At 35.0% G+C, this 13,971-nt stretch overlaps 2 protein-coding genes across 3 annotated transcripts; one reads left to right on the top strand and one right to left on the bottom strand.

Annotated features, from left to right (window-relative positions):
* Positions 1–454: 454 nt before the first annotated feature.
* On the top strand, positions 455–1,969 carry LOC131627419 (probable transcription factor At3g04930). Its single transcript, XM_058898279.1, has one exon. It carries the CDS (start codon positions 594–596, stop codon positions 1,767–1,769), a length of 1,176 nt encoding a protein of 391 aa, XP_058754262.1. The 5' UTR covers positions 455–593; the 3' UTR covers positions 1,770–1,969.
* Positions 1,970–2,746: 777 nt separating this feature from the next.
* On the bottom strand, positions 2,747–12,862 carry LOC131627418 (5'-3' exoribonuclease 4-like). 2 transcript variants are annotated; one of them, XM_058898278.1, is made up of 22 exons: positions 12,467–12,862; positions 12,137–12,239; positions 11,217–11,293; positions 10,941–11,132; positions 10,637–10,756; positions 10,471–10,533; positions 10,212–10,358; positions 9,957–10,121; positions 9,681–9,758; positions 9,385–9,471; positions 9,189–9,269; positions 8,855–8,950; positions 7,905–7,975; positions 6,227–6,355; positions 6,072–6,148; positions 5,940–5,980; positions 5,772–5,846; positions 5,079–5,230; positions 4,874–4,978; positions 4,719–4,794; positions 4,409–4,491; positions 2,747–4,073 (listed from the first exon to the last, which is right to left on the bottom strand). In XM_058898278.1, the coding sequence occupies exons 1-22, from the start codon at positions 12,671–12,673 to the stop codon at positions 3,458–3,460; spliced, it is 2,841 nt and encodes a 946-aa protein (XP_058754261.1). In that variant the 5' UTR covers positions 12,674–12,862; the 3' UTR covers positions 2,747–3,457. The 2 variants fall into 2 exon arrangements, with proteins under 2 accessions (XP_058754261.1, XP_058754260.1); XM_058898277.1 differs by having other exon boundaries at positions 5,079–5,236; positions 12,467–12,861.
* Between the last annotated feature and the right edge of the window lie 1,109 nt (positions 12,863–13,971).

The raw sequence follows: 13,971 nt of genomic DNA, 5'->3' as shown, positions 1-13,971 counted from the left end.
TATACAATTGGTAGTTTGTTTATAAGTTGGTTAGTCATTAATTTTTCAAAATAATGATTCATGAGAGAAATATAAACAAATATATTAAAATTAGAAGAAATCTTCCTAAATATATCAATAAATAAATTAAAATAGCAGAAATCTTATTTTTCTTTTTCTCTTTTTAATTAACAGAGAAATATTATTAAGTCTATCCATACATAAATTAAAAATAGAAAAAAAATCTCATTAAATCTTTACATAAATAAAAACCGCGTGAGTCAAACTTGGTCCATTGCATATAGTAGAAGAAATCTATCAATAAATCAATCAAAATAGAAGAAATCTTATTATCTTTCCCTTTTTATTTATTTATAATAAGTAAAAAATAAAAGAAATGTTATCAAATCTTTCCATAAATAAATATCATGTGGGCCAAATAACTTGGCCCATTACTTAAAGCCCCAATCTTCCACTCACTCCACATTCTTACACACACTTGTTCTTATTCCCAACAACTGAAACAACTCCATAAAAAAAAAACAAACCCCGTGACCGTCACCACCGGTCACGCTTTCGCCCTAACTAACTCCTCTCCCCCTTTCCCCACTCTAATGGCATTCTTCCAGAACCGCGTCGTTTTCCCGAAAGAGGAATATCCTGAGATCTTAGAGGAATACGAATTGGAAGAAGAGGAGGAAGAAGAAGACGACTACGTTTTAGAGCCACACGACTATCTCACCAACAACGAAACCGAACAATCTCATTCAACCTCCTCCGCCGCTCCCACCGTCATCCTCGCCTTACCGAACGCCGCAACGGCTGTTGCTGCTGAGTCGCCTGAGCCGAAACGGCAGCGAATTGACCAGGTGGAGGAGAAGAAGTCGTCCATGGAGGATTCGAGGAAATTGTTTCAGCGGCTTTGGACTGACGAGGATGAGATCGTGATCCTGCAAGGGTTTCTGGATTACAACGCGAATCGAGGATCGGCTTACCATAACGACTCGGCGTCGTTCTATGATCAGATTAAGTCGAAGCTTCAACTCGATTTCAACAAGAGCCAGCTTGTTGATAAATTGCGAAGGTTGAAGAAGAAGTATCGGAACCTTCTCCAGAAATTCGATTCTGGTAAGGAGTTTTTCTTCAAAACCCCGCATGAACAAGCTACGTTCGAAATTTCACACAAAATCTGGAACATTGTGACTCCAATTGGGATTCCTGTTGAAGATGACGGCGAAATTAACCCTAACCCTAACCGTAGTCCAAATTCAGGTCATACTACGCCGGTGAAGATTGAGCCACCGGTAATTGAGAAGAAAAGGAAGGGATCCCGAACGGCGGCAACAGAGGAGAAACTGCAGCAGCGGAAATTGAATGATAATTCAACAATGATGAATAAAGATAATCATAATAATTCTACTAACAACAATAGTAGCAATGCTGAAGATGAAAGTGGAGATAAGAGTAATGTATCTGGATTGATTGAAGAGACTGTGAAGAGTTGTTTGACTCCATTCTTGAAGGAGTTAACCGGTAGTAGCAACATGGGGAGTCCTTTTGGTTATGGAGGGAGAGGGTTTGGAGGTGGAGGTTTGTCATTGAATCCGATGCCATTTGGTTTTCTGAATATGGGGAATGGGGAAAAGGTGGGAGATGAAAAGTGGAAGAAGCAACAGATTTTGGAGCTGGAAGTGTATTCTAAGCGATTGGAGCTAGTGCAGGATGAGATCAAGGTTGCTTTGGAGGAATTGAGGTCAAATGCTGGAGCTGGAGGAAGCAGGAAATTTTAACCGATTAATAGTTGATAGCATATCTAGACAGCTAGTAATTTTCTTTTCACAGTTTTGGTTTTCTTTTGTTTGGAAATACAGCTTTGGCTTTTCATAATCATTGCAATTGCATAGAAACAGCTCAATAATATATGTTCTAATTTTTTACTACTCTGCTGGTGAATTTTATTGTAAATCTACAGAGAATTGGCGTTTGATAATGATTGCAATTGCATAGAAACAGTTCAACAATATGTTTTGCTTTTTTTACTATTCTGTTGGTGAATTTTCTTGTAAATTTACAGAGAATTCTGAATGCACTTGTTTAAAACATATTTGTTTTGATGTGTTTGAAAGTTTGCAATTTGGACATGAATAAAACCTCTTAAACCAGACACCTCTACAATGGCGTGTCTTGCGTCTGTCGCAGACACATTTGGTATTTTATACACATTTGATATTTTATGTGATTACTTTAGATTTATTTACTTTTTAAATCATTATCGGTGTCTGTTCAATTTATTTATTTTTTTAAATTATGCATTGGACACTATGTCTTTGAATGGAACTCAAGGACAAGTTTGCTTTACGGTTTACAATGTGCATTTTAATATCCAGAATGGCTTTGCGTTTTGTACTTTCTGAGTTTTTTTATCAACTATTTCAATTATGGTTTTGCCACACAATTCTTGTTTCAGTTATGGTTTTCCTGTACAATTCTTGTTTCTTAACATTGTTATTTCAAAAAAAAAATTCAATGTCAATTCTTTTGAAATAATAAACTGTTATTTGAAATCAATTTTTCCGACACTACGTCAATTATTTCAATATCAAGTTTTCTAACACCTGTTCTACTTTCTAATTTTACTACACTTTCACAAATTTAAATAATATAAACAAATACATAATGAATTTAAAAAAGAAACTAACACCTGTTCTACTTTCTAATTTTACTACACTTTCACAAATTTAAATAATATAAACAAATACATAATGAATTTAAAAAAGAAACAAAGAGACACCTTATGCTGTCCCAAATTTTAATGTTCAAATATGATTTCCGGGAATAATATATTCTACAACAAACTAATCCAAACAAGCCTGAATTCCCTCAATACAAGGGAAATAACAAATGTGCCAAACGTGATATTTTTCAGCCTATTTTTTCTCTGTGACGTTTAATGCAGAATACAAACGCTGGGTAAGACAATCCCAGATAAATATTTAACATTCCCCCGCCAGGCATACTGAATTATATTCACATCAAGTATGTACAGGTTAACTATTGTAAAGAAAAGTTACATATTGTCGAACAAAACAACTACACAGATTCCTAGTCCGCAATTTGACATTCTCCACTGGCCTACACCAGTTACATGCTAATCCAAGAAAATTGCAAATCTTGTAGCTTTTGCATCTTATCAAAGCCTGGACACCACTATCGGATGAGGAACCAAGTAGCACCTCCATTGCATCCAATATTTATCATATAAAACTTCAAACATCATTGTTCTGTCAAATGAATCACATCACAATATCACTATGTGCCCCTTCAATCGATTATGGAACTAGGATGGCGATTGAGAGAGCATAGATAAAATTCAAGGAACAGGTGGAGAGACAGCATAGCTCCAATTTGAGGAATGAGCAGAGAGAAACGAAGGCACATCACATCACACACTATATACAAGTAAAACCCACAAAAACCACTACTGATTCCCATAGTCTGGAGTTTCTTGGGGCAACCGTGTTTTAACTTGGTAAACCTTCTTCGCCGGCTTATCGCGAGGTACTGCCCCATATGCAGTTTCTTGATGCCTAGTATATATTCCATTTATAGGTGCTTTAGTATTCCACTTTGGATGTGGTGTTGGAGGACCTGTGTTTTGCACATATCGGGGTTCAAAATTGGTTGTTGGACGAGAAATTGACTGCCTCGATGGTGTAGGTCTCGATCCTTCCTCCATTGTTAGAGAAGAAAACCCATTGTTCACATTTTGGAGCTGTTCTTGATGCCGTGACCTATCTTGTATTCTAAAATTCTGCCTGTCTATGTGCCCACCATTAGATGAGACTGGATTTCTATGTCTAGTCATTACGCCATGGTGATTATATTCTCCATAATAACTGTTGGTGTTCTCGCGAGAATATGTTCCATATCCAGATGGTCCAGCTGATTGGAACCTGTTCACTGTATGGCGAACTGGAGGTTGCTCTGCCAGTACATGGGATGTATTATTCAATTTAATGTTAAGGGAGTTCTTGACCAGGCGATGAGCTGCTTCTCCTAATTGAAATCCAGTTATTGCTCCAGGTAATTGTGGCCTGTCAGATGCATCACATACACAAAAGTAAGGGCATGTTTCATGCATCTAGAAATTCATATGAACAATTTGAAAGCTATTCAGAACTTTTCAATCTCCTCAAAAATGATTTCTCCAAATTTTCCATGAATAAATTACTTGAACAAAAAACTTAATTATGATTACTTCTCAATTATGGCAACAGATGACATTGACTTATATTAGCACCTTTATCATATGAAACATTAAACTTAACAATCATGTATGGCATAGTTAGTCTTTTGTATTTTTAAAGCCTAGTCAAAGAGAACATGAAAATTATACTATAGCAACTAGACATCCTCATACTATTCTCACCTTTCCCTGCCTTGCTGTCCCCGGCCAACATTGTCTTCATGCCATAGCATAGGAAAAGGTTTGATATCAATGTCTTCTACTAACTGCAAAAAACAATAATGTCAAAGTGGAGTCTGTATAATATAACTGATCCAGGAAGGAACAGAAGGCATCATCATTATTTACATTGAGCGAAACATAATATAGGCCAACACATAAATGATACCATCCATGTCAATCATCTTAGCCTAGTTATTTCCGCAATTAGGTAAATGGATAATTAACATGCACAAATCTAGCGGGGTACCAAGTGTGGTCAGCATATACAAACCTTTTTGGGTATCACTACACCATCTGGTGGTTTTGGGATGTGTCCATGTCTAGAAGGATTAAGATATGTAATATTTCTGAAATTCAAAAAACACTCAATATGAGTCCTTCACCAAAGATTGTAAAATACTTGGCGAGTATAGAGAAATTACTTACAAAACTTGATTACTCTCGGTATCTGGTAATCCATCAATTGGAGACAAAACAATAGAGTTTAAAACATTTCTCTCACACGCCCAAAGATATCCATTCATCCCACCACTGGCAACAAATAAAAGAGATGACAAAACAAGCATATAAGCCTCTAAAATATCTACTGATATTCATGAATTATGAGTGATGACTATTTACATTCTCCAACCTAGCATTTGCTTTAATTGGTGAAACACATCTTTCATGAGTAGGTAATTGGCCATAAACTTTGTAATACGATAAAATATGTGAAGCCAAATCATGTGCACGGTTGACATAAAGCAAATCAAGCATCACACTATTCCGAAGTTGTTCATCCTCCTGCATCTAACAAAACAGAAATTCAGCACTAAAGACACGGCAAAGAATCTGAACTCTTTTGCTTTTAAACATGAACAACACTTCAATGCATCTCACAGTTATCCATTTGAAACATCTATTGAAGAGTAAAAAAGATCCAAAACAAAAGCTTCCAGCAAATGGCAACAAAAATATAACAAAGTAATCAACACTTATAAAATCTATCTATTTTAAAATGGTTGCAACTCATCAACATTCAACAATTCCTACTTAGTTGCAGCTGTATTCCTCCTGCAAGGTTCTGGGCATACGTTAATGCAACTCACTTTATGATTCAAAAGTTTTAATAAAATAAACAATTAATCTCTGGAGATAAACAATTTCGACTCTTTTGCGGAAACCTAAGTTCTACATAATTCTGAACATTAAAATATTCCCGGTGGACTCCAAAAGAATTGGCAGGCTTAGTTTTACATGTTATACTTTGATAATTTTGAAGGACAAGTAATTATTATAACATGTATCAAACACCCTACCCTTCCACGCACAAACAAAAACCTACCGTTAACGTGTCTTCAAGCTTCCTTGTGGCTGCAAGTAATTTCTTCTCGTCAATAAATGGCAATTTGGCAACACCCTGAAAGGAATCCACAATATTAATTTAAAAAAATCAATCTTAACCCTTGGGTAATTCAAAAACAGTTTGAATACATAAAAAGCGCTAAAATACCTGCCATGCGAATTTTTTTCCATTCATATCAATCTCGAAATCTGTCAAAAAGGTATCAATGTAATACCAGAATAAGAAAATATGTAAAATATAGCAGAATACAAAGTAAATGGACAATGTTATCTATCTTACCAGCTGGGTAGAAGTGGAAAATTGGTGATGAAGGATTGGTCATCAAATCCCTATATTTTTCAGGCAGTGCATTTGAACTGTAACAAAATTAGGAAACATCAGCAGATCACAGAAAGTACAACAGTAAAGATCTAGGGACATGAGATGGGAAGAACCTTGAAGCAGGTAGGACCCCCATAAGCTGATCAAATGGTTTGAATGGCTCTCCCGGTGAAAAAATTATTTCTATATTAAGGAGATCTTTAAGATCAGAAGCAAAAGGAGCATAATGATACGGGTAGTACCTGGATAAAAACAATAAAAGACAATAGAGAGAGAAATGGACAATGGTCATGAGTGGAAATTCAGCTAAAACATCGGAGACACTGCTAGAAATTCACGTCAGTTATCAAAAAGCAACTCAGACATATAGACTATAGCTCAGTCATCAAAGCAATCAGTATATATCACTTGTTGTCAAATTCTAAGATAGTTTGGGTATAGGAAAACCGTACATCGTGGGATTGCAACACAAATCCCAAGATCCCAACAAAGAGACAAAACCATATTTATTTATATATTATAAATGTTGTGTAGGTTCTTCATTAATTTGGTGGGTCTTAAATTTTTTTGTCTAATTTCCTTTATTTTGTTATTAATATAATAAAAATTGGACTGCACCAAAAAAGGGGAATAGGAAAGACTTTGGGCTCAATGGCCCAATTTCCACATGAGAAACCCTAAAGCTAAGACTACACTCTCCTCTAATCCTAGCTGCCCATTTGTCTCTCTCAGCATCTTTTCTGTTCATCTTCTCTACCAAGCCATCCACTCTGCCTCTCTCGGTCCCATCTTATCTGCCAAGTCTCTTCTGAGCTTTTTTCTCTTTCAATACGCCGTCTTCAAATGGGTCAAAAAACCTACGCTTCTGGAGCATTTTCACTACGCTTCCATAGTCTATCTCTCCGCGTCGGCCACACCACCATATGCGGAGAGTTTTCTACAGTGCCACCACGTTGCAGGAAGATCAACACCTAAGATTGTGTGCTTTCACGAGTTTTAGTGCGATCTTGACAGCCATGGTCTATATTATGTTTGGAAGCAGCACTGATGTTCCCACACAATAGAAAGATACTGGACCTGGAAAGCGCACCATGCCATTTATCAAGTCCCACTTAATAATTTAATACAATTATGAATCCATTATTTTAATCATCTTGTCATCCTTCTAGTGAAGCATTCTGATAGAACTGAAATCAGAAGAAATAACGTGAATGAAGAATGAATTGCATTGCTCTCACGGATGAAAGGATGACAGAATTGCAACTAACTCCAAAAATCTCAACTAACTCCTTTTTCAGTTTAGTTCCTCCTTTTAATAGCACTGGTCCCAAATCTCTACCAAACCAACTAACTAGCTATTGACAGTTCAAATTACAATAATTTCAGTAAGCCCCTCCTAATCCCAACTGCTTTTCTGCTTCCTCTTTCCATAAACCTATCCAATAGGAAGCATTATTCTATCACATTCTAATATTCAAATCGCCCTAATGCATACCTCTTCATTATTAATATCTTTAAGCACAGAAATAATCATTAACACAATTAAACATTCAGTCTACAAGCTTCCTAGACCAACAAAAAAGGTATGACTGGTTGGACTTGACATTCTGAGCAACTGTGGGATAGCTTTATCATTTTCTGAGTTTAAAAGTGAAGTTGTCCATAAAAACTTGTTGGCTGCTATGTTACTAACAGCATATCAAGTCATGCATGTAAAGTTACCAATCTACCAAATCAATCATGAAAAAAGAAGCAATTAAGAAACAAAAAGAAAATAAAATAATCACTAACCATTTCCACGAGCATACGCCATTATAATAATACTGGCAAACCCAACAAAGGCCTTCCACATATTTCAAAACCTACAAAGAGAGCAGAGACAATAATTTAAAATATTAATTTCCAATAGCAAGAAATTAATGAGAATGAGCAGGATAATTGTCAAAAGGAAGATAACTATTCAAAATCAACAAGTCCATCTATCTATAATAAGAATTTGCATGAAGCATAACCCGAATCCTACATTGGATTTTGTGAAAGATGTATCCAGCAAAAAAATGTTATTGGTTGCTCTATTGAACTTCATTAACACCAGTATCTACAGATGCCCATACAATAGCAAGCAACATATTCACATGAACAGACTTACTTCTCTCCTTTGGAACAAAGACTGGGAATAATAACACAATTTCAAGACCATCTAAGATGTGTCACTGTCAAAGATACCAGTTTAGAAGGGGAGAATTATGCTTGTAGATTTCCATTTTAACAGAACAAACGAGAAAATGTGACGGAAATTACGTACACGCACATACACGCATTTCATGAATCATCTATCCTAAAACCCCAGGCTTTTAGCTGAAGAAACATGAATGATTTTTATCTTATATGTATAACATAGCCCCCCATGAAATAGCTCTTTGGACTTTAAACGTGAACATTCAGAAACACACCTATCTCTTACTAAAATTCAGCTTTTTATTTGAAGAATGGGGCGGCAAGGTTCAAACTCCATACCTCTTGGTCATGGATGTTTCGTTACCGTAGTATGAAACAGCTACTCAAAAAGCTGAAGTTATTAAGTAAAAACATAAGATTTTCGAAAGGTTTAACTCCTTACAAAATATCTCTAACAAAATATTAGAGTCAGTCCAATATATGAGCATGTAATGTGATCCAAGAACAGAAAATAATTTGACAAGGTTGATTACTTGTAAGTAAGAAAAATTGATAGAACTTACTACATCTTTCTTAATTTTATCTATCTCCTCCAAACTTGATACACCAAACTTTTCAACATAATACCTATCCTTGTATCCAGGCTGCCCTAACTTGACCTGAGAAAATAAGAAACATGCAGTTCATTATGAAAACTCTGCCAGGATTTCTAGATTACTTATATCACAGGCAAGTTACCCGCTTGCATGTTAGGGAACACCAGTAGAATTACTTTGGTAATCAAGAAAAGTTATTCCGGTGGAGTTCCAAAACATGCTGTAGAAAGTCAAAGATATAAGAACTAAATTTAGGCAAGATAAAACTAAAAATGTCCGGGCGACAAATTTAATACCGAACCTTATCGGAAAGTGAGGGCCGTGGCTCTTGAGGCATTACTCCTCTTGCCCTAGCTCTCATCTCTTCATTATTTTCTGCCACCTATTAATACAGTAACAAGAATTAAATATCATAAAGCAATCTACAATACAATATTGTACGAAAGTAGCACAGTCCATGCATATCAATTCACAAAATTAATTAGTAAGCAAAATACCTGCTGAATTCGAACTCGTTTGTGAAAGATTTGATCTTCATGAACAGCGACAGATTGGATAAAGTATTCCACTCTATCTAAGAAAACCTGGGAGGCATAAAGATATTCAATCATAATGCAACACCCATTGACAAAAAGGAATTCTGAATTGACAATTTAAGAGTTATATCCAAAGCACAATATAAACAACTGAAGAAGTGAATAGATAATTGCTGTAGAAGACTGTAAAAGAACATATCATAACCTAATGACATTTTGACGAATAAAAAGATGAACACGGGATATAAAAAGATTACCTTGCCCGCATAAGTAAGATAGCCACCCATGGCAGTAAACTCCTTTCTATATAGATGCATCAGTAAATTTATAGCTCCCTGGAATAGTAGAAAGTGTATTAACGAGTACAACAATGACACTAGGGTAGGAAGATAAATAAGCAGTGGAATAAAAAGGCCTAACCAAAGCATGTTAAGATCCTACATCAAGTACATGGTAATAAGAAGCAAATAGCAATGTTATCTTTTCTGTTTCAAGTACAGATTAGTGTAACGGGGTGCCTTCGAGATGCTTACCTCCCTGATCTCTAATGTTGGCATATGAGGAAGAAAGTCATTTCCGACAAAGAAGCATAGAAATACAAAATCATCCACTACTCTTTCAAAGTCAATCTCAAAAGGAGGGTTGGGAATCTCCAATTCATATTGCAAATATTCACGAAGCACCCAGATGTTTAGAAACTGTGAATACTATGAATTAGTTTGACGTTAAAAAGAAAAAGAAAGTAAAATGAAGATTCAGATCAACATGCAGGATTCCAATCTTCCAACCTGATATTTCTTCTTGTGAACTGGTTTATCATCAGCAGAACTCCCATCCTCAGTTTTAGTTTCTGGCTTACCGTGACAATCAGCTGCATAATGGCCAACTTGGCCACACACAAAACACTTGTCTTGTTGTCCAGGTAAAGTAATTACCTGTCCATCAAGCAATTAATCATTTGATACTGTGAAAAATATTTCCAATACTATCTATTGATATCAATGAGATAACAGTATCAGCTGAGCAGCTCACGCATTGACAACTAACCTCCCTCAATATTGAGAAGTGAATCTCATGAGTAGCTAACGAGAGCATAATCAAATCAGCATCCTGGTTTAAAGGTCATAAAATATCATGCAAAAAATCAAGGAAAGGATAAAAGCACCCTAGACAGACAAGATGAAAATTAAAATTAGGACAAAACAAAACGCACCAATCCATACAAACAATGGCGAGTATTCGGATTGAAACCAGGAACATTACGTTGTAACCGGATGTATTCCATTATTTTATGTTCTCCCTCACCAGGAACATTTGAATCAGAAAGTATAACCTTCAAATAATTAATCATCCAATGCAGCCCATAAATAAATATTTAGAGAAAGAGCATCCTGAAAGCCAGATGTATAAGGGAGAAGGAAATAGATGGGATTACTCCAGAAGAAAGGAATCACCCCATCTTGAAGGGATCAAGCGGCATAAAGAACTAATAGGATGTGGTTTCAATTGTTTAGTACCTTTATATTTTTCCAGGCAGGGTTGAGGTTCAATCTAGTCTGTACATAAGACTGAAGAGCCACTGAAAGAGCTGCCATAAATTTAGTACCAGGGGTAATGACATTTGAGTCAGAAGTCTCGGGCTTATCTTTGGGAGACAAAGGTGTTCCCTCACTGGCGAATTCTTTCCTCAGCCTTTCCTCTTCCGCTTCCTATAATGTTTAAAAAAAAGGTCAGTACCTTCGTCAGAAAAAAGTAGGAGAACATTGAAAGAATGAGCATATTAACATTCTTACAGCCTCGGCTGCATCTTTTGCAGCCCGGAAGCGCCGAGAACGTTGCTGATTCATTTTTGCTCGTGGTGCAACACCATCTGCAAATTTCAAAGTAAGGAAACAGGAGACAAAAGCTGGCAGGGCAAGAATAGTAAATATATATAAAAAAAAAACATGAAGATGGACAGAGAGATTGTGTGTTATGGAACTAAGACTCTTTAAGGACAAAACATTGTAGCCTCCCAAAAACTGGATGTGTAAGTTTTTTTAATAAATACTCACGAGTCTTATTATGGAAAGGTTTGCACTAAATTTGAAATGTTCAAATCAAACTTCAAACCATATAGTCGTGAGTTTAGTTGGAAGAAAAAAAAATTAAGAGTGCAATCCAAGACGACAAGACATCCTCACAAGAAAGCAAACAAAAAAGGTTTTTGGAACCAAATTGTTGGATGTTGATAAATCCACCTCTTTAATGCAACGTTTTAAAAATCAGACCAAACTGGTTGGACCGGGAAACCAATCAATTTACCGGTTGGTTTCAGCTCTGTTGTACTACAGTCTGGTTGGACCGAATTGACTGTACTCAAACAGCGGTTGGTTCAACCGAATTGAATTGTGCTCAAATAGCGGTTGGTTTAACTGGTATTTTTGTTTTCTTAACACTTAATTATTTATTTATCTATCATTTAATTCAACCGCGGTTGAACAAGTTAAACCAATTGAACCATGATCCGGAAGTCTCGCCAGTCTGATCTCTGGCCCAGTTTTTAAAACATCACTTCAATGTGATTTCTAGGTTATGACACAAAGTGATAACTTACAACACACTAGGGTTTAGCAACAGAAATAAGACAATTCCACAGTGAGCGATGCTAATATGTTACGGAACAAAGAAAAAATACTACTACTGCTACTACTTAATACAATAGTACACATACCAGTTGCAAGGTAGAGAAGCTTCCTCGGTCGAACCAACAAAAAGAGATGGTCAACATAATCAAATATCAATTGAAACACCTCATCATAGGTAGCTGGTGCTGGCTGCATTTACAAGATTCATGATTCATAACAAGTGTACTACAATTAATTAGTACTTCAGAAACTCAAACTAATTCAATTCCAAAACAACAAAAAACGCAGAAATTCACTTCAGATCACTATACAATAACACCTAAACTCAATTAAATCCAGAAAGGCGTTGCAGAACTTCAAACGATTAGCTGAAATTCAGAAGAAGAAAAAGTGAAGAAAAGAATGTTACTGCATACCTTGCCATCAGGGTGAAAACAAGGGTGAATGATGCCGTTCATGTCCAAGTACAAGTTGTCGAACTCCATTCCGTTGGGATTTGGTGAAGACGCGTCAATAGGCAAAGGAACACCGTCGTCGGTGAGGGTTGGTTCTTCTTCGACTACATCGGTGATCGAGAGTGGGTAACGGTCGGCGAGCCACCGGTAAAAAGCTGGGACTCCCATAACTGGGAAGGAGTTTGGGAACGGTGAATTGGGCGAAGAGTGTGCTCGTGAAGAGTTGTTGTAGATGGACGGAAATTCCTTTCTTGTGCTGTTTCATTCAATTTGGATGCGCGATTCCATCATACTCACACTAATTGCCTCGGTGAAGACAACAACATTCCACTTTGATGCATTTTTATCTTTTTGCCTTTTATTTTAATTAACCATCTCTAAAATGAATGTTTATCACGGTAAATAAATTATAAATTATATTACTGAAAAGTAAAAAGTAGAATAACTACTTTAGATAGTTAGTTAAAAGAGGTTAAAAAATTAGTTAAAATTAGGGGTGTTCAAAAATATGGTTAACTGAATTGTATACTTGAACTAAATTGCATTGTACTATACAAAACTTGAACCACTTAAATGGTTAATAAACTGAACCATTTAATTTAAACAATTCAAATTCAATTTAAAATCAGTTCAGAACCAATTTCTTTTTATAAACTGGTTTAATTATATAAAATAATTTCTTATAAAAAATTAAATTAATCGAGTAAAAAAAAATTTGAAAAAAAGTTATAAATAAAAAAATTTAAAAAAACATTTGGAATTAAAAAAATTCAAAAAAAAATTTCTCAAATTTTTTTTCTTCCTAAAACCAAAAATAAAATTTTGTTTGCGTATATAATACTACATAAAATAAAATTTGTACTCTAACTTTATATAGTATATAACTTATAAATTACATGATGGAATCAAACGGGGATGTTTTGTTTATGATAATGAGAATATAGTTGAAATTGATATATAATTGTTTTTCGTGACTCTGTGTTAGGAGAGATAACCATGTATTGGTTTAAATTGAATAATTCATATTTAATTTTGCGGCAGTTAGTTTGCATTTACCATGACATTATAATATGTATCGAGAAATATAAATAACCTGGGAGTGTGAATAATAAACAATATATAAACCACATGCATACTTGTCGATAATTGTTGCGGCTGAAATTGAAATTTTCGAACGGTGGCTCTGTACTTTTCTACGGTAGTATTATTTAAGCAAAAATTAAAAAATTAATTAATTTTTATTTTGAAATATAAAAGAAATAAAAAAAATCTGGAAAAAATTATTTTTTTGAAAATAAATAAAAAAATCGAAAATAAATTTTTGTTTCTGAAAATAAAAAATATTTTTTTGAAAAAAAATATTCTGAAAATATAATTTTTCATGAAATTAAAAAAATTGATTTTAAAAGAGTTCAAAATATAAAATTGGTTTAAAAGTGCAAACTGATTATAAACTAGTTTATAAA

This window comes from Vicia villosa, unplaced genomic scaffold (assembly GCF_029867415.1).
Source record: "Vicia villosa cultivar HV-30 ecotype Madison, WI unplaced genomic scaffold, Vvil1.0 ctg.000363F_1_1_3, whole genome shotgun sequence".
NCBI classification, from domain to species: Eukaryota; Viridiplantae; Streptophyta; class Magnoliopsida; order Fabales; family Fabaceae; genus Vicia; species Vicia villosa.
Note: the sequence above shows the minus strand (reverse complement) of the source record. Positions and strands in the feature narration are given on the sequence as shown.

Bases quoted from the DNA above. Each gene is read 5' to 3' on its own strand.
- LOC131627419 (XM_058898279.1), top strand. From the start codon at position 594: ATGGCATTCTTCCAGAACCGCGTCGTTTTCCCGAAAGAGGAATATCCT.
- LOC131627418 (XM_058898277.1), bottom strand. From the start codon at position 12,673: ATGGGAGTCCCAGCTTTTTACCGGTGGCTCGCCGACCGTTACCCACTC. The intron at 6,149-6,226 runs GTTCTTCCCATC...ATTTTGTTACAG, and splicing joins GGGGTCCTACCTGCTTCAAG to TTCAAATGCACTGCCTGAAA. The intron at 4,492-4,718 runs GTTTGTATATGC...TGTTTTTTGCAG, and splicing joins GTGTAGTGATACCCAAAAAG to TTAGTAGAAGACATTGATAT.